We start from the raw sequence: 25490 nt of genomic DNA, 5'->3' as shown, positions 1-25490 counted from the left end.
CTCTTTATCTTAAGTTAGAAAACTGCTTATTGGAAATAAATAAATGAAAACCGTTAACAAAAAGAATCTGATACCGAATTATTTTGGTTATAATTACCATTGTTTGAAACCAAATGCTGCAACGTAACCATGTAGCAATAAATAGGTAAAATACGAGGACATTAAAGTCATAAATAGAGACCGAACCGAGGATTTGCATTTGGCACAAACCAAACTGTAAAAGGAAAAACTAATCAGGGATGAATTTTTAAAGCTTTTTTGTTTGCCGTTTCTTTTTTAGTGAAAGTAACTGCTGCTAAAATCACAGGTCAAGAGGGCGATGATCTCGTTATTATTCAAGCTCTGACCTTTGCATTCTTTTCCAATGATCGCTTTTTTTTTTTTGACACAAAACATTCATTTTCCATTTCGAGATCTTGTCCCACAGCTCTAACACGTCACCCTGTCACTCACTCCAGAACTTCTGATCCATCATTTCCCTTTCACTTTTCATTCCGCACTCTGTCCTTAGGCATTCTGTCCACAAGCGACACGCACTGATGCACGCCGATGATCTCCGCGGTAATTTCTGCCCACTATCCGTTGGAAAAGTTGACCGAACTCGTATCACTATATATATATATATATATATATATACACATATACACACCGACCAGGAATAACATTATGACCACCTGCCCAATATTGTGTTGGTCCCCATTTTGCTGCTAAAACAGTTCTGACCCATCGAGCATAAACAGCATAAACTTCTTCTTGATAAACACTGACCACTGCAGACCAGGAACATCCCACAAGACCTGCAGTTTTGGAGATGCTCTGATCCAGTCGTCTAGCCATCACAATAAATATACCCACCCACTAACAGGTGCCATGATGATGAAATAATCAGTGTTCTTCACTCTCCGGTCATAATGTTGTATCATAATTTTATGCCTGGTCGGTATATATATATATATATATATATATATATATATATATATATATATATATATATATGTATATATACGTATATTTATAGATATATATAATTATATAAGACCAATATATAGGATTATTAATAAATCAAAGAAATTTTAACCAACTAAAGATTCCATCTATTGCTCCGAACTGAACCTACTGTTTCACTGCAGTCTAATAACTTATGCAACAACATTCACTCACTCCACTAAGTGCACAAAGTCACACTGCTTTCTCCGGGATGATCTGGTCAGAACTGTCATGGGCTGAACATGAAGATATGGCCCCCTCCTCCATGTTCTCAGCACTGCTGCTTCTTATGGGAAGAGTCATCTGCAAAGCACACCATAGAGCGGTGCAGGAAGACCTGGTGCTCCTGCTAAGGTCCTTTAGTGCAGAGGCCAAAAGCAGTATATCTGTAAAGGGACAAGGACGTGTGAGGGGGTAAAAAATGACGTACCTTTTTACACATGTAATACATACAGTGGGAAAAATAATTATTCGATCCCCTGCTGATTTTGTAAATTTACCCACTTACAATTAAATTAAGTCTAGATTATAAAAATAATAGCAGTACAATGTGACTAACCAGAATAATCCAGGTTTTTAGTATATTTTTTTATTGCTACGTGGCAAACAAGTTACCAGTTGGTGCAGTAGATTCTCAGAAAACAAACAAGACCCAGCATTCATGATATGCATGCTCTTAAGGCTGTGCAATTGGGCAATTAGTTGAAAGGGGTGTGTTAAAAAAAATAGCAGTGTATGCGTAGACTGTACAAACTCAAAACTATTTTGTACAAACATTTTTGTTTCTAGGATTTAGCAATCCTGTGAATCACTAAACTAATATTTAGTTGTATGACCACAGTTTTTTAAAACTGCTTCACATCTGTGTGGCATGGAGTCAACCAACTTGTGGCACCTCTCGGCTCACCTCTCAGCCACTCCATGATTCTTTAACAACATTCTACAATTCATTTACATTTCTTGGTTTTGCTTCAGAAACAGCATTTTTGATATCACCCCACAAGTTCTCGATTGGATTAAGGTCCGGGGATTGGGCTGGCCACTCCATAACATTAATTTTGTTGGTTTGGAACCAAGACTTTGCTCATTTACTAGTGTGTTTGGGGTCATTGTCTTGTTGAAACAACCATTTCAAGGGCATGTCCTCTTCAGCATAAGGCAACATGACCTCTTCAAGTATTTTGACATATGCAAACTGATCCATGATCCCTGGTATGCGATAAATAGGCCCAACACCATAGTAGGAGAAACATGCCCATATCATGATGCTTGCACCACCATGCTTCACTGTCTTCACTGTGTACTGTGGCTTGAATTCAGAGTTTGGGGGTCGTCTCACAAACTGTCTGTGGCCCTTGGACCCAAAAAGAACAATCAGTCCACAAAATGTTCCTCCATTTCTCTTTAGGCCAGTTGATGTGTTCTTTGGCAAATTGTAACCTTTTCTGCACATGCCTTTTTTTAACAGAGGGACTTTGCGGGGGATTCTTGAAAATAGATTAGCTTCACACAGACGTCTTCTAACTGTCACAGTACTTACAGGTAACTCCAGACTGTCTTTGATCATCCTGGAGCTGATCATTGGCTGAGCCTTTGCCATTCTGGTTATTCTTCGATCCATTTTGATGGTTGTCTTCTGTTTTCTTCCACATCTCTCTGGTTTTGCTCTCCATTTTAAGGCATTGGAGATCATTTTAGCTGAACAGCCTATAATTTTTTGCACCTCTTTATAGGTTTTCCCCTCTCCAATCAACTTTTTAATCAAAGTACGCTGTTCTTCTGAACAATGTCTTGAACGACCCATTTTCCTCAGGCTTTCAAATGCATGTTCAACAAGTGCTGGCTTTATCCTTAAATAGGGGCCACCTGATTCACACCTGTTCTTTCACAAAATTGATGACCTCAGTGATTGAATGCCACACTGCTATTTTTTTTAACACACCCCTTTCAACTACAACTGGGTCTTGTTTGTTTTCTGAGAATCTACTGCACCTACTGGTAACTTGTTTGCCACGTAGCAATAAAAAATATACTAAAAACCTGGATTATTCTGGTTAGTCACATTGTACTGCTATTATTTTGAACAATACTGTATATATATATTAATTTGCATTTGATCGAGTGAAATAAGTATTTGATCCCCTACCAACCAGCAACAATTGCTGACCAACAAGAAATGCTGAATATGTCCCCCGAGAACAACATCCCCACTGTCAAACATGGAGGAGGAAACATTCTGGTTTGGGGCTGTTTCTCTGCTAAAGGTACAGAAAAACATCACCACATGAACACTTCCATGCACTGTAGAATCTTGGATGAGAACCTCCTAGACTCAGTCAGAACACTGAAGATGGGTCTTCCAGCATGACAATGACCCAAAACATCTGATGGTCTTGTAGCCCATTTCAGCCTTGTGCAGGTCTATAACTTTTCCCTGACGTCCTTTGACAGCTCCTTGGTTTTTCCCACGGAGGTTGTGGTTGAATGGAAGCGACTGTGTCTTTCATTCACATAACGAGTTGATATTAGGAGCACTTTCCTAAAGAAACATGACTAGTTTGTGTCTGTGGGAGTCAGAATTATTGCTAATTTGGTACTGGATCAAATATTCATTTCACTCGATCAAATACAAATAAATTTATAACCATTCTTTAATACTTTTTTTATGGATTTATATTATGTTCTGTCTCTCTGTTAAAATGAACCTACCATAAACAATTCTTGACTGTTTATTTCTTTGTAAGGGGGTACACTAACAAAATCAGCAGGGGATCAAATAATTACTTCCCCCACTGTATATAATGTATTGAAAACAATGTAAATTTTAATCTCTATTCACTTATTAGGTTCATTGCTGTATACAAGAAAAGCTGATCTTGCTTTCGGACAGATGAGTTACTTTACAATAAAAATAGCAGGTAATTCCATCGCCTTTAAATAAAATGTATTATTATTATTTTTTATTATTAAATGTCTAACTACCTCTGTTTTCTCTGAGGTTGGCCATACCCCGTCTCTGTCTACTGCTGTTTAGTAACTCATCCTTGCGGCGTGCCTGAGTGGCGTAGATGGCGTTCAAGTGCCTGTCCTGTGCCGATCCGATGTTAGCATGGAGAGGAAAACTCCGCAAGCGTTCCATCTTCCCCAACAAGCTCATCACCTAGAGGCCACAAATATGCACAAAAAAATTAATGAGTTTTGGTTCTTTGGTGCTCAAATGTATCTTTAGTATATGCAAGCGCATTCACACAGTCTACAAAACATCTCAGTTGGTCTTGATGGCAGTATAATATTTATTTTTGAATGATTTGCATGCTGACCTTGGCTTGCTCTCGAAACTGGTCCACTATTAACTTGTCCACTCTGGTGGGATTTTGAGGCAACTTGGGCGCAGAGTTAGTACTCGTCACAGTTATACAGGTGCCTGGAAAGCTTTTCATCAGAAGAGCTTCCGTCTTTCAAGAAGTAAGAAGGAAATACATCCATTTCATAAAAAGTCTAAAAGTTTATGTCTTACTCAAAGCTAAATCTCTGGGTCTACTAATTATTCATCCCTAATTATGGGGTTTTGTCATCATTAGTTATTCAACCTTTGCATACTGATGTACAAATTATTTAAATATTTACTGACATTCGTTTAGAAATGTTTCTGTCACACTACAGCATTTTGTGCATTTTATTCATTTTTGAAAACTTCCAATGCAAGACTTACCTTCTTTCTCTCTTTCTCCAAAACACTCCACTGTTCAAAGCACTCTTCCAGATAATACTGCAGCTGGCTCATAGGCCCAACATAGCTGTTCTTTTGGTTATATGACCTCAGGAACCCAGGAAAGGGCTTGTCTCCCACAGCTAGGACCGGCCCAATCTTCTCCCGATGGTAGGGGTTTAGGACGGGGAATTCCGCATCTGGCCGTAGTTTACTCAGGTCCACTACAGACACTGAGCCACTGTAGGTCAGTGGGGATCGAGAAGTGAACATGTGGCGTTGGTTCTGTCCAGAAACTCCCATCTGGTACAAGCAAGGAAACATCTGGGATGGTGCAGGTTTTGCACCATTGTGTCTGGCCTGACCTGCATACATATTGCCAAGTATCCGATGTGGGTTCTGCAGCAGAGTTTTTCTCTTGTCTGCCTCTTTGGAAATGTCAGCTGGAGATCTAGGCTTTACTCCGAAACGTGGAGCAGCGTGGGGTTCACCTATGAAGGTTGCAGCTGATGGTGTCTGCAATCTGCCCATCTCTGATTGTAGGTCAAAAGCTCCTCTCTCTAGAGCACCTCCTGTTTTTCCCAGGCTCTCTAAACCTAAACTCAGGCCCATACGACCCATCCTACCATCGCACTGCCCATAAGCACTGTGTATTCTAGGTACAGTCCTCTGCATCTGCTGCTGAGACAGAACAGGTCCAAACTCAGCCACAGACTGAGACATAAATTTTGACGTATTTTGAGAATCAGGGTTGACTTTTGGTGGTAGCTTGGTGTAACAGTTGTTCTGATTTGACTGCCCATGGTGGTACTGATAGAGGCTGGTTTGGAGATTTCTTGCTTCTCTCTGGTTGGCTTCTTTGCTTTGGTGAGTTGCAAAGTTGAAAGAGGATGAGAAGGGTTTAGGACATTCAAAGTAGCCTGTTGACTGCTGACCAAAATCTGCAAACTCCTTAGCAGATATATTCTTAGCTTCACTATCAGTTTGCTCCCTTGCGAGTTCTCTCTTATAATTTGCGATATGAGCTTCAAATGTTGACATCCATTGCTGTGGTAAACCCTTCACATCAATAATATTTTCATCCTGAGCATTCATCGCATTACTCTGAACTGATTCTCTATTATACATGCCCCCCTGCTGCCCTATAAATAGAGCTTCCATGTTTTTAGCCAGTTTGTTGCCATCCTGCATAGAGAAAGGTCTGTTCTTTTCAATTTTAGGTCCAGGTAAGCCAGAGAAATCGTGGTATGAGCTAAAGTAGGAGTCATTCATTTTGGTTGGAGGGCAGTAATTATCATTAAAGACATCCAGGCTTTCAGAAATCTCATCACTTGTGCTGTGAAAGCTGCTGTCTTTGACAGAGGTGCAATGCTCTGATTTACCTGGTCTGCTCTTGGAGAACTGAGACATAATGGCATGTGAGATATCGAGACCAGGAGGTGGTCTGGGAAAATTCAGAAAAGCTGGATTGTAGGATTCAGATTTAGAGTCTCCATTGCAGGTGTAAAAGGGCCACGATGGGTCAGCAGCTTCAAAGCCACTGAAATGTGATAACATGTCAGCAAATTGATCAGAGTCTCTTTCCAATGGACAAGTCTGGAGTTTACTGCCGGGCTTGGAATAGTGCTGCATTCCAGAACTGGACTGTACTTTTACCTCAGAATTATGGTACTGCAAGCTATTCTCTTTCGGGGACTTCGGGATCCAGCCACTCGTAAGACCAGTTGATATTCTACCGATATAAGTTTTTTTTATTAAACCCAGTAAAAAAAACGCTTATAATAATTTGTGCCATTACATATTACAGCAGGGGTTCCAAAACAAAGGGTCAGACACCAAAAGCTTGTATTAGTTTAAATTCCTGACATGCTGCATTAGCATAGATGTTTAATAATTCAAATGAACACATTTCTCTGTCCATCTTCATCTATTTGTTCCTGAATGACTGTGTGTTTAAGTAGAACAGACGTAAAAAAAAAAAAAAAAAAAACCAAATTCCTTAATTAAAAATCTGGAGTAAAAACATAACAAAACGACAAAAAACGTCCATACAGGGTCATCTGACCTAAAATTTTGGAACCCCCTGCTGAATTATGTAATAAATTATATTTAAATCCATTGATATACTAACTCTTGAGAGAAGTACGAGTCCGTCGGATCACCCTCTTCCAAGATGTTGGACACTAATCCGTAGAGATCAGTCTCACTTCCACAGTCAATGCTGTCTTTAAGATTCCTGTCATATATATATATATATATATATATATATATATATATATATATATATATATATATATATATATATATATATATTGTGTAACATGTTTTAGTAAAACACCATGGGTCACAAGATGATGATGGCAATAAAACCTTGTTTAAATTCTGTGTCGTATCAGTTACACATACTCGCTGCATTTTTGCCCAAAATATCTTTAATTGGCGGCTGGTAAGTCTAATCAAGGGCTGTAACGGTTGAGAATGCTACTGCAGAGGGACTTTTTGAACGCAACTGTATTTGTATTTTGTTGTTATATGGCTATTAAATGCTCTAGATGGGTTTCGTTTTCACTGATATTCTTGTATGCAAATTCAGCAATAAAAAATGTTTTTTAAAAAAGAAAAACAATTTACTTGTTCGTTTTAAAAGACCCGTCGAAATTCTCTCTTTCTTATTTAGTATTGATGTTTAATAAAAAAAAAAAAGTACTTCTTATCCAATTACTCATTTGATTGATGGAATAATTGTTAGAATACTATAATTATATATATATAGATTATTAAAACAATCGATAGCAGCAGCCCTGGTTTTAACACGTTAAGTGATCTTGGGCCGACTGTAAATTACAAGCTGAGAGATACTAAAATGTCAGCGATCATTGTATGTTTTCACATTTTATAATGTTTTTTTACACCTAAAATGTTGTTTCTCTAATATAACAAAATACATAATATAGCAACAATATATACCTTTTTTTAAATAGAATACCTGTTTTTGGGGGTGCCTGGAGCACAATCCATCAGTTGATAATGTTTGTCCTGCATTGACCAGGAATGGTAGGGTAGAGGCTCATAAAGGGAAAAATCAGGGGTAAAGGTCTCAGACAGTCTTCTACTTTCTTCTCTGTAATCGTTCTGTATTTAACAAAAATAAAAACAAAGAATTCGGCTGGATTAAATAAACTGCTTATTACTGTTATTAATGCCAAGTTTTAAACTAATTGTAAATGTATTTGTGAAAAAATATTTACTTTATTTTTTTACCTGAATCTTGTATGTGGAGTTGTATGAGTCTGATCCTCCACTATGAAACAGATCGGATGGCATCTTCACTTCGTTTGCATCCAGCTTGATTTTAATTTTTGCTGCATTATTTACCTTAAATAAAAAAAAAATAATAATAACTTTATTACTTGACCAAACATGTATAAATATATTAGTAATGCATTACAATATAATAGATAATTAATGTCCACAGTGGGTACAGGCAGATGCTTACATTTTATTTAACATATTTATTTATACATCTGACAATTAAAAAAAAAAAAAACAACATACAGCTAAGGTGGACTGGCTACTGCAAATATGTCTGTGAATGGTGTCCTGCAATAGACTTGTTTCAGACTGGTATTCCAGTCTTGTTGGACACCAGATCACATCAGTGCTATAAAAAGTGTAAAGCGATTACTGCATTCAAAGGTGATTGAAAGAATGAAGGAATGATATGATTGGTGGTAGATAATGGCAGGCCTAACATGTGGCATAAAGTGGAAAAATCATCTTTCTTTTACAGACAAATAATCATGTGATTTCTTCTTCTATAACTCCAAATGTGAGGAATGCCATAGACAGTTTAAGTTCAAGTTTATTTCTGTAGCGCTTTTCACAATGGACATTGACATTTTCTTTCCAGTAAAATCGAATTAATTAGGATGAAATTAGGAAATACTGCAATCCCTGGGGTTTCCGTGGTCGGAAAATCAAAAAGTGCAACAAAATTGCAGTATTTTTGTCATTTTATAAGGCTGATATTGATGCTTCTGCTAGAGATGATGTTTATGTGTGATGCAGCCGTGGCTGCAGTGAAAGGAGACTTGTTGAATTGTGTTCATTGGGTTTCTCGCTTCAATAATGACATTCATTCTCGCCACATGAGATGCCTGTCTGTGATGCAGTGCTCTGTTATAATGCGTTTCTGTATGATACTGATGGTCTCTATAGCCGTGGTGTCATAATGTTGGTTATTAGAGGTGGATCAATCGATTCAGGTAGGATCACTGAGAGCCTAGGTGTGTAGAGCTCGGCCTGCCACTGTAATTATGTATTATTATTATTATTATTATTATTATTATTATTATCTAAAACATTATCTGAACAAATAATTTCATTTTTAAATGGAAATCTTTTTTTCTTTTTTGTAATTTGATTGAATCAAATGAATAACCATTTAATCGATTATCACATGAATATGCAAATTAGCGTGTGACGTCACCCGCGGGCTCTTCGCGCGTGCGTGAGCGGGCGCGTGCCACACCCTGACCGCCAGACAGTACTTTTGTTTTTGTTTTTTTAATTAAACTAATTTTTTTTTATAAAATTGTAATTATAAAAATGTATTTTTCTCAGGTTGGTACGTTTTACAATCCTCAGAACCGGTATAAGACCGAGTATTTCCTTAACTATTAAAAAGTAATGGAAAATTGTCATGAATAAAGTTTTAATAGTATTCACCATAGAGTTGATACTATTGTAATTCTTTAATCGGTTAAAAGATAAAGGTTTCAAACAAAATTACCCGAATCAATTACTTAAAATAATAATAATAATAATAACTAGTCAATTTAGCCACAGTGGACAGAACAGTCACGCACAGATAGCATACTGCTAACAATCTACCTTAGATGGTGACATTGGGATGAATTATATGAAAACTAAAGTAGTTTTTACCCTGTGGTGTATTTCATTTAGATGTGTTTGTATCTACTTTTATTATTATTATAATTTCGTAAAAGTTTTCCTCAGCTGACAGAAGCTAGCTAAGCCACAAACGAGCTATATCTGTAATTAGCATGAACGATGACATAGATCTTACCTCCATCGCAAACGTCAGTAAATGAAGATGAAGTTCTCTCCTGAGGTAAATTAATTATTTTCTTACACGATTGTGAAGCGAAGTTTGTTAATGATAAAAGTTAATAATTTGACGCTCAGAAGCCGACGGACGAAACCGCCAGACCGCAGAATATGGAGCGCTCGCGCTCAACCCGTTATTTAAAAAAAAAAAAAAAAAAAAAAATATTTAAATTAAAAATCACCTCGCGATTGTCGATCCTCGTGCGTTGAAATATTTCCTGCATCCGATTGGTCACCTACAATCCCACCGTCCAATCACAGCCCGGATTTGGTAAAAGAAGGCGGGGATTCAGAGCCATAGCAACTATAAAAGGGTCTTTAACCACAGAGAGAGAGAGGACGCGGCCAAAAGTATTGGGACACACCTTTTTCCAGCCATATGCGATTCTTCAGGAATCTAGTACTACAAGCTTATAACAGAAACTCACAAATATGTACATCTTAGATGATAGATAGATAGATAGATAGATAGATAGATAGATAGATAGATAGATAGATAGATAGATAGATAGATAGATAGATAGATAGATAGATAGATAGATAGAGCTTGTAACATCATACTCAAAAAGACTTCAAGTCAAGTCAAGAGGCCTCTATTGTCATTTCTACTATACACAGTGGTACACAGTACACAGTGAAATCGAGACAACGTTCCTCCAGAACCCTGTTGCTACACTAAACAACATAGAGCTACAACACACAACATAAATCTACATAAAGTACAATGTGCAAACAGTACACAGAGACAACACAATGACAGTGTGGGACAATACACATAACACAAGATAGCGCTGACCAGTAAATCATCTGAATATACAGTACTGGGCAAAGAGGACTATAAAAGAAAGACTATAAACAAGAGTATATGTAAACAAACACAATCTATTGCAAAAACAGCATGTAAACAGTATAATATGGTTAAGTATGAATAATAAATAAATAATGGTGGAATGGATTGAGATGAGTAATGAGGCTGTGACTTGAGGCTGTAATTAGTGCTTCAGGTGCCTCAATGAAGTATTGAACAAAGGCTGTGAACACTTATGTACACGTGATTTAAAAAAATATATATATATATATATATATATATATATATATATATATATATATATATATATACAGTACAGACCAAATGTTTGGACACACCTTCTCATTCAAAGAGTTTTCTTTATTTTCATGACTATGAAAATTGTAGAGTCACACTGAAGGCATCAAGGGCTATTTGACCAAGAAGGAGAGTGATGGGGTGCTGCGCCAGATGACCTGGCCTCCACAGTCACCGGACCTGAACCCAATCGAGATGGTTTAGGGGTGAGCTGGACCGCAGAGTGAAGGCAAAAGGGCCAACAAGTGCCAAGCATCTCGGGAACTCCTTCAAGACTGTTGGAAGACCATTTCAGGTGACTACCTCTTGAAGCTCATCAAGAGAATGCCAAGAGTGTGCAAAGCAGTAATTAAAGCAAAAGGTGGCTACTTTGAAGAACCTAGAATATGACATTTTCAGTTGTTTCACACTTTTTTGTTATGTATATAATTCCATATATAATTCCACATGTGGTCATTCATAGTTTTGATGCCTTCAGTGTGAATCTACAATTTTCATAGTCATGAAAATAAAGAAAACTCTTTGAATGAGAAGGTGTGTCCAAACTTTTGGTCTGTACTGTATATATATATATATATATATATATATATATATATATATATATATATATATATATATATATAGCTTGTAGAATTTTGAGGAGGTGATGGACAGGTTGACAGACGAGTTCAGACAGGATTCTCCGTGGACTATGATGTTTGCGGATGATATGTGGTGAGAGTAGGGGGCAGGTGGAAAAGAGCCTGGAGAGGTGGAGGTACATGTTGGAGAGAAGGGGTATGAAAGTCAGTAGGAGTTAGACGGAGTACATGTGTGTGAATGAGAGGGAGTTTAGGTATCTGGGATTAAAAGTGCAAAGTAATGGGGAGTTCAAGTTTAAGTTTATTTCTATAGCGCTTTTCACAATGGACATTGTCTCAAAGCAGCTTGTATTTATCTCTGATGAGAAGCCTGGGGCAACTGTGGCAAGGAAAAACTCCCTAGATGAATGAGGAAAAACCTTGTGAGGAACCAGACTCAAAAAGGGAACCCATCCTCAAGAGTGTGAGAACATCAAGAGTGTGAGAACTACCATGTGTGAGAACTACCATGAGCAACTACTGAGCAACTCATAAAATAACTCAACATGTGAGATCATCATAGATCCAACACAGCTTCTCCATGCCAGAGCCTTTAAACACTCAAGGAGGTCCAATGTCCAAACTCCACATGAAGTAGAATCCAAATGGCGCTGGTACGTCTCTAGATGGTTTGCGGGGTCAGCATTTACTTCTTTGAAGGTCCATAATCTTCATGAGGTGGGACACAACTGGAGCTGGTGCAACATCAGGATGCCTCAGGATGGGGATAGAAAGAGAAGCAGTGGAGAGGAATTAGTGTAGCTGCTGTTCATGATATTAAGTTGATAATGTGCATGTGATCAGATGTTCTAAAGCACAAGGTTATGGACTTTGCTATTCTAGAAACTACTAGAAGTCCAGAGTTTTGAGATCTCAGGGAGCGTGACGGATTGTAGCGTGTTAGAGGACTGGAGAGATACATGGGAGATAAACCATTTAGTGTTTTATAAGTAAGTAGCAGTAGTTTGTAGTCTATTAGAAACTTAACAGGTGGCCAGTGTAGGGACGATAAGATTGGGGTTATATGGTGATATTTTCTCGACCTTGTAAGAACTCTTGCTGCTGCATTCTGGACAAACTGTAGATTGTTTATTAATGATGCAGGACAACCACCTAGTAATGCATTACAATATTCCAGTCTGGAGGTCATGAACGCACGGACGAGCTTCTCTGCATCAGATATAAACAACATGTTTCTTAGCTTAGAGATATTTCTAAGGTGGAAGAAGCCTGTTTTTGTAACATGATTGATATGATTTTTTTAAAACACAAGTTGGTGTCTAAAATAACTCCCAGATCTTTTACTGTTAAACTAATAGATACAGAACATCTAAATGCAGGTTGAAATGCAGGAGCTTCTCTCGACTGGTTTTTGGGCCGATGAGCAAAATCTCTGTTTTATCAGAATTTAATAATAGAAAGTTATGAGTCGTCCAATCTTTTAATTATTTAACACACTCTCTTATCCGAGTCAATTGAGCTGTATCGTCTGGTGAGACGTGGAGTGAGTGGAGAAGAGTGATAGCAGGAACTTGTATGGTTTAGAGAAAGTAGCATTGAGTAAAAGACATGAGGTGGAGCTGGAGGAAGCACAGCTGAAGATGTTGAGATTTTCATTGGGAGTGACAGATGCACTGTATAGATGGATGGATGGATGGATGAATGGATGGATGGATGGATGGATGGATGGATGGATGGATAGATAGATAGATAGATAGATAGATAGATAGATAGATAGATAGATAGATAGATAGATAGATAGATAGATAGATGTGCTTATTAATGTATTTATTCTAGTTAATTATTTATGATTTACTTAATATGGTCTTAAAGCTTTTGTTTTTGCTTCTTCTTCTTTGTCATTGTTGTCCTAAACTCCAATAAGTTTAGTACAATTTGTATTATAATTTATTTAATTAATGAATTTGTTTGCATGTTTGTTTGTTTATATTAACTCCCTAGATAGATTTGTTGCTTGGTTTATAAGGATATTTTTTAGTTCAATTATAGTTGCATTATCTCATTATAACCACGAGGTGGCGGTGTGTGAACAGCTAGAGTTATCTTTTCAGAACTAAAGATTTCTTACTAGTTTAATATAGTTTAGTAATTGTTGTATTTAACATTCAGTTATTATTATTATTAGTAGTAGTATAGTTTATTCTTTGTAATTGTTTACTTGTTTGTTTATTCAGACAGACAGACAGACAGACAGACAGACAGACAGACAGACAGACAGACAGACAGACAGACAGACAGACAGATAGATAGATAGATAGATAGATAGATAGATAGATAGATAGATAGATAGATAGATAGATAGATAGATAGGCTGTAAATATATTTAATAGCATATATTATCATAGATCTATTATTTATTTGATATTATTGTAGTGATTGCACTTGTTTGGGTTTCTTGAAGAATATGTTGTAATATTATGTATATATAGAATATGTTGGGAAAGTGGTAGCTCAGTGTTTAAAGCTATGGGTCAGAAGGTCAGAGGTTCAAGCCTCAGTATCACTCTCGTTCACTCTCAGGGCTCTTGAGAAAGGCCTTATCATTCAGTGCTACAGGGGTGCTGTATCATAGCTGACCCTGCGCTCTGATTCCAAACATCGCTGGGCTATGTGAAGATAGAATTTCACTAAGGTGTAATCTAAAGCCCCCAATAATATTTAGGAAAACAGGATTTTAAAAAATCTCACTTTAATAGACGAACATAACCTCATCACAGCGTTTATGTGTAAACGTTCCTGTGTGCGTTTGTGTGATGTGTGACGTCCAGCTTGTGGTTCCTCAGAAATCCACCAGACGGCAGAGTTTGAAAGCATGTCTGTTTCAACCGCCCCTAAATCCCTCCTCTTTCTCCTATCACTGCGAGAGAGCCTGAATAGTGAGAGGGGGAGGTTTGAAACCGTCCAATGGGACAAAGAGTGGAGAAAAAAAGTCAGGCAGTCATTGCTTGCAAGGCAACACATTTCCACTGTGCAAGTTTCCCCGTGAAGTTCTTGCTCCGGATTACTTCAGTGATAGAAAAAAATGCATTATTCCAAACCTTAACTTTGTGCAGACGTTTGAGACATTTCAGCTCAAGTTTAGGTGCTTGACCCGGGACAATGGAGACTAGTTGCAGCTCAGCTACCTTCTTAACATTGCTGCTGTCCTCCTGCCTGATCTCGGTGTCTGGTCAGCATAACGGAGATCATGGGATAGCCGTTCCAGAGCACGGATTCTGTCAGCCGATCACTATTCCGCTTTGCACAGACATCGCGTACAACCAAACCATCATGCCGAACCTGGTCGGACATTACAACCAAGATGACGCCGGCTTAGAGGTCCACCAGTTTTATCCGCTCGTCAAGGTACAGTGTTCTCCAGAGCTCAAGTTTTTCCTCTGTTCTATGTATGCACCTGTCTGCACCGTTTTGGAAAAAGCCATTCCTCCTTGCCGGTCTATTTGTGAAAGTGCTAAGCATGGCTGCGAAGCCCTCATGAACAAGTTCGGGTTTCAGTGGCCGGAGCGGCTGAGGTGTGAGAACTTCCCAGTGTTAGGAGATGGTCAAATATGTGTGGGGCAGAATGAATCAGCGGCCACCGTGGCACCCACACACGTGCCCCCAGCAGGCACTCCTGGTGTCCATTTATATTCCCCGCCTGATAAGCCTTTCCGCTGCCCACCGAAACTCAAAGTCCCGTCCTACCTTAATTACAAGTTCCTCGGGGAGATGGACTGTGGTGCTCCATGCGAGTCATCCAGGACTCACGGAGCCTACATGTTTTTTACGGACCAGGAGATTGAATTTGCCCGTGTTTGGATTCTAGTCTGGTCTTGCCTGTGCTGTGCATCTACGCTGTTTACCGTGACTACATATTTAGTAGACATGCAGCGTTTTAAGTATCCCGAGCGCCCAATCATCTTCCTGTCCGGGTGCTACACCATGGTGTCCATTGCATACATTACTGGTTATTTCCTAGGAGACAAAGTGGCATGCAACGGGAGTTTTGAAGGCAGCTATAAAACAATAGTCCAAGGCACAAAAAGGGAGGGCTGCACCATCCTCTTTATGATGCTCTATTTCTTCAGCATGGCATCCTCTATATGGTGGGTTGTGCTGTCCTTGACCTGGTTCCTTGCCGCAGGGATGAAGTGGGGACACGAGGCCATCGAGGCCAACTCGCAGTACTTCCACCTGGCGGCGTGGGCCGTGCCAGCGGCGAAAACCATCAGCATCCTGGCGATGGGGCAGATTGATGGCGATGTTCTTAGCGGCATTTGCTTCGTAGGCATAAGCAATATCGAACCTCTGCGTGGATTCGTCCTTGCACCGTTATTCATCTACCTCTTCATCGGGACGTCCTTCCTGCTGGCAGGTTTCGTCTCTCTGTTCCGCATCCGTACCATCATGAAGCATGACGGAACAAAGACGGAAAAGCTGGAACGCCTCATGGTGCGCATTGGCGTCTTTTCTGTGCTCTACACGGTGCCGGCTACTATTGTCATTGCTTGCTTCTTCTATGAGCAGGCCTTCCGCGAGCACTGGGAGCGCAGCTGGATCAGCACACAATGCAAGACTCTGGCTATTCCGTGTCCCATGCAGCCTGTGCCACGCATGAGCCCCGACTTCACTGTCTACATGATCAAATACCTCATGACCCTCATCGTGGGCATCACCTCTGGCTTCTGGATCTGGTCTGGAAAGACACTGCACTCGTGGAGGAAGTTTTACACGCGCTTGACCACCGGACAAAATGGAGAGACCACAGTGTAGAAAATGGGACACATGAGGACACAGCAAGGAAATTTTACTTTTTTTTTTGGAGACCGAATGCATTTTGTATTTACAAACACAAATCTGTGCTTATCCTCAGTATTGGTTATTGACATTTGCTGAATATCATATGCCATTTATTGGACATTTGGGGAATGTTTAGGAGTGTTTTTTTTTTTTTATTGCTGTTTTGTTTTGTATTTCGTCTTGCAAATGGACAAGAAACACCAAATGAAAGAAAAAAAAAGTGTGTTTCCATGCCACGTGCTGAGACACTCCTTAAATAGTCCTCAATGATCTTTCCTCTCCTCACTCTTCCTCCTCAACTCCTACAGCAAGATCAAGATGCAAGCTGGGAATCCGGCGAGCGGTAGACGAGGGGTGGTGAGCCGTGGGGGAAGGAGGAGGAAGGGCAGGATGGGGGGTGCCTTTTAGACATTGGAATTTTTTCCCTTAGTAAACTGTGTTTATGATGTGCACTGTAAATAATATTTGTACAAAATATATATATATATGAATATAATTATATATTTGTATTTAAACAGCCGGGTTGTTATTATTGCTGTTTTTTAGGTTTTTTTTTTATTTAAGCTTCCTCAAATGACGGCTTTGGCGTCTGCTTCTGTATGTGTCACGCTCTCGTGCATCAATTGAACAGCTCGTTAATCCGTTTTCTACATCACGCACCTGTACAGGAAGCTGTTTCGAATATAAAAAAGTTTTCTTTTACAGAACAAACCCTTTTACAGAACAACCCCCTCGACTCTGCCCCTAATTTTACCCTCTCCTCGTTGCCCTTCCTTTTCTATTCCTCAAAACCAAATGTCATTGAGGCTTCAGCGTTTATGTTTGTTCACAGGAGAGTGTGTGTGTGTGTGTGTGTGTGTGTGTGTGTGTGTGTGTGTGTGTGTGTGCGTGTGAAAGAGTTAGATAGGCGATGGGGGTGGGGGTGTGTTTTAACAGGCTTTATTTTGTAGGTGGAGAGTGTGAAGGAGACAGCTCTGGACAAGCAAATGGGCCTCACATGACGTGAACAAGCAGGGGATTTTGGGAGGGGAAAAAAAAAACCAACAAAAAAAAAAAAACAGGAGCACATGACAACTGGACGGTGTGTGTTTGTGTGTATGTGTGTGCATAAATCTTTGCATTCTGAATGAATCCTGAGTGCTCACGAATGTGGGAAGTTTTTTAGCCTTGTGTATTTGGGACCACTTTCACCTTGGAGTCCATGAAGTGTTTTTCCGGGCAAATGTTGATCAGGTGCCCCGTTTCAGTGACCCGACTTGCTTGGTCTCCACTGGCAACTATTAATCCTAGCATTCTTTCAAACCTCATTGTGTGTGTGTGTGTGTGTGTGTGTGTGTGTGTGTGTGTGTGTTTAAGCTCATATTTCCAGTCTAATGCATGCCCTTGAGGCAGTCAATTTCACGCTCAGTCCTTCACACAATAGCGGCATTCTGTCTTTACGTTACATCTCATGCATCCAAAACGTACCAAAACTTGGCTCGCCGTTCAGGCTGTTGTGTCTGTCAGTGCCTGGATGTGTGTTTCCTAGATCAGGTGCCTCAAGTCTACGCTTGGCCTGTTTTCATTAAAAGTGTAAAAGCAGTAAAAAAAGTGATCGTTCGTGTTCTCAGGGCGGCGGCACGACCGTGGTGTGGTTTCATTTTGCTGTGCTGTGGATTTCCTTCACTTACAGGGAGATAAGTGTACACAAGATAAATCTTGCGTCTGCAGGGAGACCACTCGCTAATCTGATTTCGAACGCCAGCTGCGGGAGGGTGTGGTGCAGCAGGCAACCTTCACGAGAGAGCTTTAATTAGAAACAGTGAGGAACAATGTAGCGGGAACGAGAATAGGTCGGTTCAGAAGAGCCAAGTGGTTTACAGCCGTGCCGCAGTATTGCTCTCGGAATTGCACCATCAGACGCTCGTTGTTCTTTCCCGTGTAGCCGTTAAACCTCTTCGCACTGAATCTCTGCAGAGCCAGTGCTAATGGATAGTATAAATAGGAATGTGAGGAGTGCTTTTCAGGTCAGATATGAGGCTCATGGGACAAAACACAAAACGTCAAAATTTAGGTACTGAGTGAATTTACAGCATTTTTAGATACCTTGGTGGTGTAGGCAGTTCACGTGTTAGGAAATACGACCGACAAAAAGAAGTGCATACCAATGCAATATCTCATAGAACAATTATAAGCTCAAGCGATGTAACTGAGGTTGAGGAACCATCAGAGCCAGAATATTATGTAGACCACGCCTACTTGTCAAACGCAAATTCAGGTACGGAAACCTCGGAGCACTAAACGGATACAAATTGTGTCTTTGTGTTACGCCACCAATAACCCAGAGCTATAATGATATCTTCCATCCGAGTTTCTGTATTATTTCTCAATAAACCTTCACACATTGGAATGAAAGAATATGGCGTAGTATCCAATGGACAAATAAAATGAAAGTAAAGATCAAGTAAATCCAAGTCAAACCAAATATTCAGAGTTGACTGTGAGTTATTGCAGCTCTCAGTCTCAGTAAGAGGCAGCTTTAACTAAAGCTGCTAAAGTTTTTGGATTTGATTCGAGATCTTTTTGGGCTGAAAATGAGGCCAGCTGTGTTAAAAAGTCACTCACAGGCAGCAGATGTGGGAGGGGAATGTTGAGCCTTAATGACATCTTCAACAGAGGTGCATAATTGTTAACACTCAACGTCAGTTAAAATATAGTGCATAATATATAATAATTATAGTAAAATAAAGAGTAGAAGTTGCTTATATTTCTGATACTAGAAAGTTGCCAAAAAATTACAGTAATGTACAGTAATGAAGAACATTTACTGAATTATTTGGCACCACCACTAGATAGATAGGGCACATTATCACATGTATCGCTTAGTTAGTTTTTACATTGAGAGTCAGGATGTTTGGCATTTCGTAACCTTTTCAACAAATAACACACATATTCCTTGCTGTGTGTAGACTGTTCACATCTTACATCCTGCAATTATTCCATCTATAGCAAAACTAAGTACAGAATATAATAAGGGGTTTTAAATTTCATTGTTTTGTGTATGTGTGTGTGTGTGTGTGTGTGTGTGTGTGTGTGTGTGTGTGTGTGTGTGTGTGTGTGTTGTTTTTAACAGTAGACAATGTCACATAGCAACTAGGAAAACATGAGCCTGATAAAGTCCATGACTCGATCACTACAAAACTAACAGTAAGTTGTGTATTGAAAGGAAAACTATTACTAACACTATATAGACATCATTTTGAGGACACGAGAACATTCTATTTGTATGTGCTTTTTTTTTAACATTCAACATTTAGTCCCCATTTGATGTTATAATAACCGGGAACCTTCTGGGAAGATGTTCCACTAGATCTCAGTGTGTGCTTGTGGAGATTTGTGATTATTTAGACACAAGGGTGTTAGTAAACTCAGGTACTTATGTAGGTGATGTGAGGAGGCCTGGAGCGCAGTCTGTGTGAAGAATTAATCAAGATGTTCAATAGGGTTTAGATCAGAGCTCTATAGCAGGAGATCTTCCACTGCAACCCGTGTAAAGCATATATTTATGGAGCTGGATTTGTATTAGATGAAGGGAAATTTTAGTGCCACCATATCCAAAGACATCATATACACTTGTATCAAGTCAAGTCAAGTCAAGAAGCTTTTATTGTAATTTCAACCATATATAGCTGATGCAGTACATAGTGAAATGGAACAACGAACCCAGGTGCTACATACAACAACATAAAACAACAATTATGTATGCCTTTATGGTAACAATTAGTGGAAGAACAACATGGCTGGAAAAGTCAGGTCACCCAATGCTTTTGGGCATATAATGTATCGGCTCTGAAACTATAATAACTATAGCAGAGCATGTTGAAAACCTGAATATTCACCTGATTTATTCAATTTAATTTAATTTTGTTTTCTATAGCATTTTTAACATTGAATAATGTCACAGTGCAGCTTTACAGCTTTCACACTGCTTCAGTTACATTCATTCCCAAATCTATTCCTTTTTTATGTCTGATTTTATCGACGATTAAGTCACTATTAGTGAGTTCAAAAACATTTTTGAACCTCTTAAACATGACTTTTGAAATTTGCTTCTTGTCATTAAATGTTTAATAGAAAATCTAAATTAAATTGATAAAAATCGATAATAAAAAAAAGTTTTGTGTTCACAATGTTCATTATTTTATAATAGGTGTGTTGAAAAGTGATATATTGTGTCATTTATACAATTTAGATACCATGACTTATAATTAGTATAGTATAATTGGTATAATTTGGTTATTTTTGTGCCCTCAAAGGAAGCGATACACTGTATGGGCAAAGTATTGGGAACAGGTATGGGCAAGTATTTTCCAGCCATACGTGCTTCTTCCCAACAAAGTTGGAGGCACACGATTGTATAGGACTTCCTTGGATGCAGGAGCATGAAAGTTTCCTTTCACTTAAACTAGAAGACCCAAACCTGCTCCAGCATGACACTGTATATCTGCACAGTATCTGGATTGAAGTGGAAGATCTTGAATGGCCTGCTACAGAGCTCTGACCTCAACCCTGTTCGGACTGACCTCAACACCACTTGTCGTTTTGCACAATTGCTACTTATTGAACTTCTGGTAGATGCTAAACTGAAATTTACTGTGGTGTACATGTACTATGCCATCACAATACAGTTCTGTCCGTCCGTCCCTCCATCTGTTGTGATGTATTGGATGACTGCACAAAGTACAATGTCCTAATTGTAGGCTACTGTAACTATAATTCAGCTTTTTTTTTCTAGAAACAGTTGCTTAAAATTATATTTTATATTTATTTTCTACCAACTACCAAAAATATTAGAAAACTAGAAATTTGGGGCTTTTTTTTTTTTTTTTTGGACAAAAAAGTCTAAAAAATTAATTGAATAATCTTACATCTGGAAGCTTATTAATCAAAATAATAGTAAATACTTAATAAATGTGACCACATCCAAGATTTTCTGTGGTTAAGATGTTTGCAGTGTGCTAGGATTTGTTGCTTAGCAATGTGGCCAACTGTATGAAGAGTAAGGTACACATGTGCTAGCAATGCTAGTTTTTCTTAAAGAAATTCGTCGTTTTAAATTTTTCACGAACGCTCAGGCTCGCAAACACCGCACTCGTTTGCATCATGCAAATAGCACATTGTTCACTGTTTGAAACTGTCCACAGTGCTAATATTGTGAATTGATAAATAAATTTTCAACATATGCACAAACAAATTAAACAAAATAATAATTGGCTCTGTTATGCAACAAGAGACATTTATTTAATTGTTTATTTGCTTATTTGTACTGGCATCATTGCAAGCCAAAAACACTCATCATTTTTACCCTATCAACCTCATTCTATCATTTCGTTTCTACTCTGAATGGTGTGGTCTCCCATGACTCCCCTGCATCCACAGGACACAATGACTTAATATGAAATAAAAAAGACGGAAATCAAATGATACAGATTTCACCCTGATTAGTTGAACACCTGTGTCCACTTTTATCAAAGCACCAAGAGCAGGAATATCTTTTGGAACAATTTATGTTCAGTCGTTCCAGAGCCTTGTAGAAGTTATGTTGATGTGCATTCATCGATCAGCCATAACATTATAATTGCCTGATTATTATTGTCTAGGTCTCCCTTGTAGTATGATCCATTTAAACCTGAATTCCACAAGACCTCTGAGGGTGTGTTTTAAAGTGGAGAACTTCAAGCCAAACATTCACATCAAGGAAGCTGGAATGATCACTCTGCAGCTGCACAGTTGGACCAGGTGGACTGGTGAACCTTGAACACCCATGACCCTATTGATAGATCACTGGCTGTTTCTTGAACGAAGATACTAGATACTCGTTTTGTTCTAATCAATGCATACTGGGAACATGACCACAAGTTCTGCTGTTTTGAAGCTCTGACTTATCATTAAATCATTCACACTTACACGTGCCCATTTTTCCTGCTTCCAACACTGCTGATTATTATATCCCACCTTCTAACAAATGGTGGTTTCTTGCAAGTTTGGGGCTGCATTTCTGCAAATGGAGTAGATAATTGGTCAGGATTAATGGTGAGAAATACAGGTAGATATTTATCTGTCATGCAATACCGTCAGGGAGGCGTCTGATTGGCCCCACATTTGTTCTGCTGCAGGACAATGACCCCAAACATACAGCCAATGTCATTAAGAACTATCTTCAGTGTCAAGAAGAACAAAGAGTCCTGGAGGTAATAGTTTTGGGCTACGCAGAGTACTGATCTTAACGTCTGTTTGGGATTACACGAAGAGACAAAAGGATTTGAAGCTCTGTGGTTAGTTCTCCAAGATGTTTGGAAAACCTACCTGTAGAGTTCCTCCAAAAACTGTGTGCAAGTTTACCTAAAAGAATTGATGTTGTTTTGCAGGCAAAGAGTGGTCACAGTAAATATTCATTTGATTTGGATTTCTTTTCTTTACATTTTACTTTCACATTTTGTAATTGATAATAAATTATTAACACCAGTATAATGTAGTAAATAAAAAAATCATTCATAAAGCTACACAGTGTTTTATATATTAAACAAACACGGAGCTCATGTAATTAAGTCAAGTCAAGTTTATTTCTATAGCGCTTTTCACAATGGACATTGTCTCAAAGCAGCTTTTCAGAATTTTAGAGTTGCTAATGAACCTATTAGCAGAATTATATACAATTTCATCTGTGCTGAAAAACATCTGTGATTTTTTTATTATTTTTTTTCATTTCTGAATCTTATTGTCAACCATTCAAGATCTTTATTCGTTCCAATTAAAACACGTCTTCCTGTAATCATTTATTTATCCTTTGTAGGATTGTGTTAAGAACACCCGGTCCCTCGACACAAAGGTTTAGGTGTGTAAACGTTTCCTTTTCCTGTTTAGCCTGTGGCGCTAATAGTGTTTAAACTCTAATAAAACATGAATGAGGAAATCCGACAAACAAGTCAGTGTTACATATTTTAATCATCAGATATGAAGGCTTGCAGGGAAAAGTTGATCGGCCGAATGCATGCATCTGTTCTCTTTCAGGCTGCAGCAACTGCCATGAAATGCATAACTCCTGCATACACCCATTTGTCACACTATCCAAGTATGGACCGATCAAAATGCAGGGAAGCAGCTCTACGATACAATAAAGGCTTAACCTCAGGAACCCAGAAAAAAAACTTGAACACAGGACACCAAATATAGACATCCTGCGTGACTATTTTATTGGGAGAAAAAAAATATGCAAACATGCCCATAGTACACCAAGGGGTTGGAAGGATGACAGACATGTAGTGCAGCAAACTCCAAAAAAGTCCAGTGTGTCTGGAGAGGACTGTTATTTTGTGTCTAGTGAGCGTGAGGGTGCAAGTTTTAACTCTTTCTGCATAATCTCTCCAAACATCCAGTCAAGTACAGGCACTCGCTCTTACACACAAGTCTCTGAAGGCTGGAATCCCCCTTAGAAGATGAGTGAGAGAGAAAGGGAAGGAGAAAGAGAGAGAGAGAGAGAGAGAGAGAGAGAGAGAGAGAGAGAGAGAGAAGGAGAAGACGGTAATTTAATTCCTGTCTGCTGATGCTGTGACGTCCACCGTGCAAAGGAGAAAGCAGATCCGCCCAACATCCTAAACTCCAAGCATGAGGTTTTATGGAACACGCATACATACTTGAAATGAACAAAGGACACTTTTTTTTCCCTCTCTTTTTCTCCTTTCCTGTTTCCTTTCCTCCTTTTTTTTTTTTGTTGGCTCATGCACCAGAGCATATCGATCGTCTTTTTTTGCTGCTTGTATAAAGTCTGTAAGCTTAAGAAGAAGCCATTAGTTTCAATAAAAGTTTCCTGAGAGTCTTATAAATGTGGATGTGGAAATGCCATGCAGAAAAATCTATTTTATCTCGCTAAATGAGTGCAAAACTGCAAGAGTGGCAGAAGTTATAATGAAGTTATTATGCAGTGATTTTTATTGTTTTTTTTATCAGTTTGGCTCATTTTAAAACCATTTTTTCGTCCGTCATAAACTCTTTCCACTCGTTCATTGTCTCATTCTCTCCATTTGTCTTTCTTCTCCCTCCCTCTGTCTCCACTCAGATGAAAGAAGGGAATGCGATGAATGAGTCAGCGGCCAAGTGCCGTGACTTCTGGCGTGTGTGTGTGTGTGTGTGTGTGTGTGTGTGTGTGTGTGTGTGTATACAAGTAACAAGAACACCCGTACAAGGCCTGACTAGCCTTGGGGCCCACTTCCTGAACACGGTTCATGCTAGCAGCAGTGCCTGTTTGTCTTCTGTTCCAAAAAAGGAGGGGAAGCATAACTGATTAAAAAAAGACGCTGAAACGGAGCACTGGAGACAAAAGAAGCTGTGATTTGCAGCGAAAACCGCAAAAATATAGACAGCACGCAAGTCTAGAAGATTTCCAAAGTGCATTTTGCCAGAGGTTTGTTCCGATCCAAACATCAAAATGTACCTCAGCATACATTTTTATGTTCTGCTCCAGTAAGTTATACAGCATTTTGAATTGAAGGGTGTGGCGTGGCCTTTCTGGAAAAAATAATCAACGCCAGGTTGGTGAGATGTGGTTTGGTGCAAAGCCAGGTTCATCCCAAAGGGATTTAATTCGCTTTGATTCCATCAATTTCTTGGGTTCACTCTTGTCAGCAAAGGCTTCATGATGTCATACGCTGAGGAACGCTATATACTGTACAGTCAACCACCTCATTTTTTTCTGGTAGAAAAATTTGCCATGTTACTTAAAAAGCTGGTCTCCATATGGTTCCTGGACATTTAAAGCAACTGACCTGTGTTTTATTACAATTTGATGTTAGCTAATTGTTCTGGTATATTTGTAGAAACAAAGGTATTGGGACACCTAAAATTTCTCTAGGAGACCCAAACCTGTTTCAACATGACAAAGCCCCTGTGCACAAAGCCAGCTCCATGAAGATATGCTTTTCGTATGTTGAGGTGGAAAATCTGCTGCTATAGAGCTCTCAACCCTATTGGGATGAATGTGAAGGCTGATTGCACCCCAGGTCTCCTCACCTCACCTACATCCGTACCTGACTTTAATAACACCCTCATGGCTGAATTAATCTCACACAAATCTCCACAAGCTCACTCCAAAATCTAGTGGAAC

The 25490-nt window shown here is 39.0% G+C and overlaps 2 protein-coding genes across 2 annotated transcripts; one reads left to right on the top strand and one right to left on the bottom strand.

The window, feature by feature from the left end:
- Positions 1-948: 948 nt before the first annotated feature.
- On the bottom strand, positions 949-10039 carry moto (minamoto). Its single transcript, XM_046865827.1, has 8 exons — positions 9786-10039; positions 7958-8071; positions 7683-7828; positions 6828-6932; positions 4700-6428; positions 4308-4442; positions 3970-4147; positions 949-1373 (listed from the first exon to the last, which is right to left on the bottom strand). Exons 1-8 carry the CDS (start codon positions 9789-9791, stop codon positions 1180-1182), a joined length of 2607 nt encoding a protein of 868 aa, XP_046721783.1. The 5' UTR covers positions 9792-10039; the 3' UTR covers positions 949-1179.
- A 4461-nt stretch (positions 10040-14500) lies between these two features.
- Positions 14501-16868, top strand: fzd2 (frizzled class receptor 2). Its single transcript, XM_046865830.1, has one exon. It carries the CDS (start codon positions 14672-14674, stop codon positions 16322-16324), a length of 1653 nt encoding a protein of 550 aa, XP_046721786.1. The 5' UTR covers positions 14501-14671; the 3' UTR covers positions 16325-16868.
- The last annotated feature ends 8622 nt before the right edge of the window (positions 16869-25490 follow it).

The sequence above is a fragment of the Silurus meridionalis genome, chromosome 14 (assembly GCF_014805685.1).
Source record: "Silurus meridionalis isolate SWU-2019-XX chromosome 14, ASM1480568v1, whole genome shotgun sequence".
NCBI lineage: Eukaryota > Metazoa > Chordata > Actinopteri > Siluriformes > Siluridae > Silurus > Silurus meridionalis.
The sequence above is the reverse complement of the archived record's forward strand: the minus strand, read 5'-3'. Positions and strand labels throughout refer to the sequence as shown.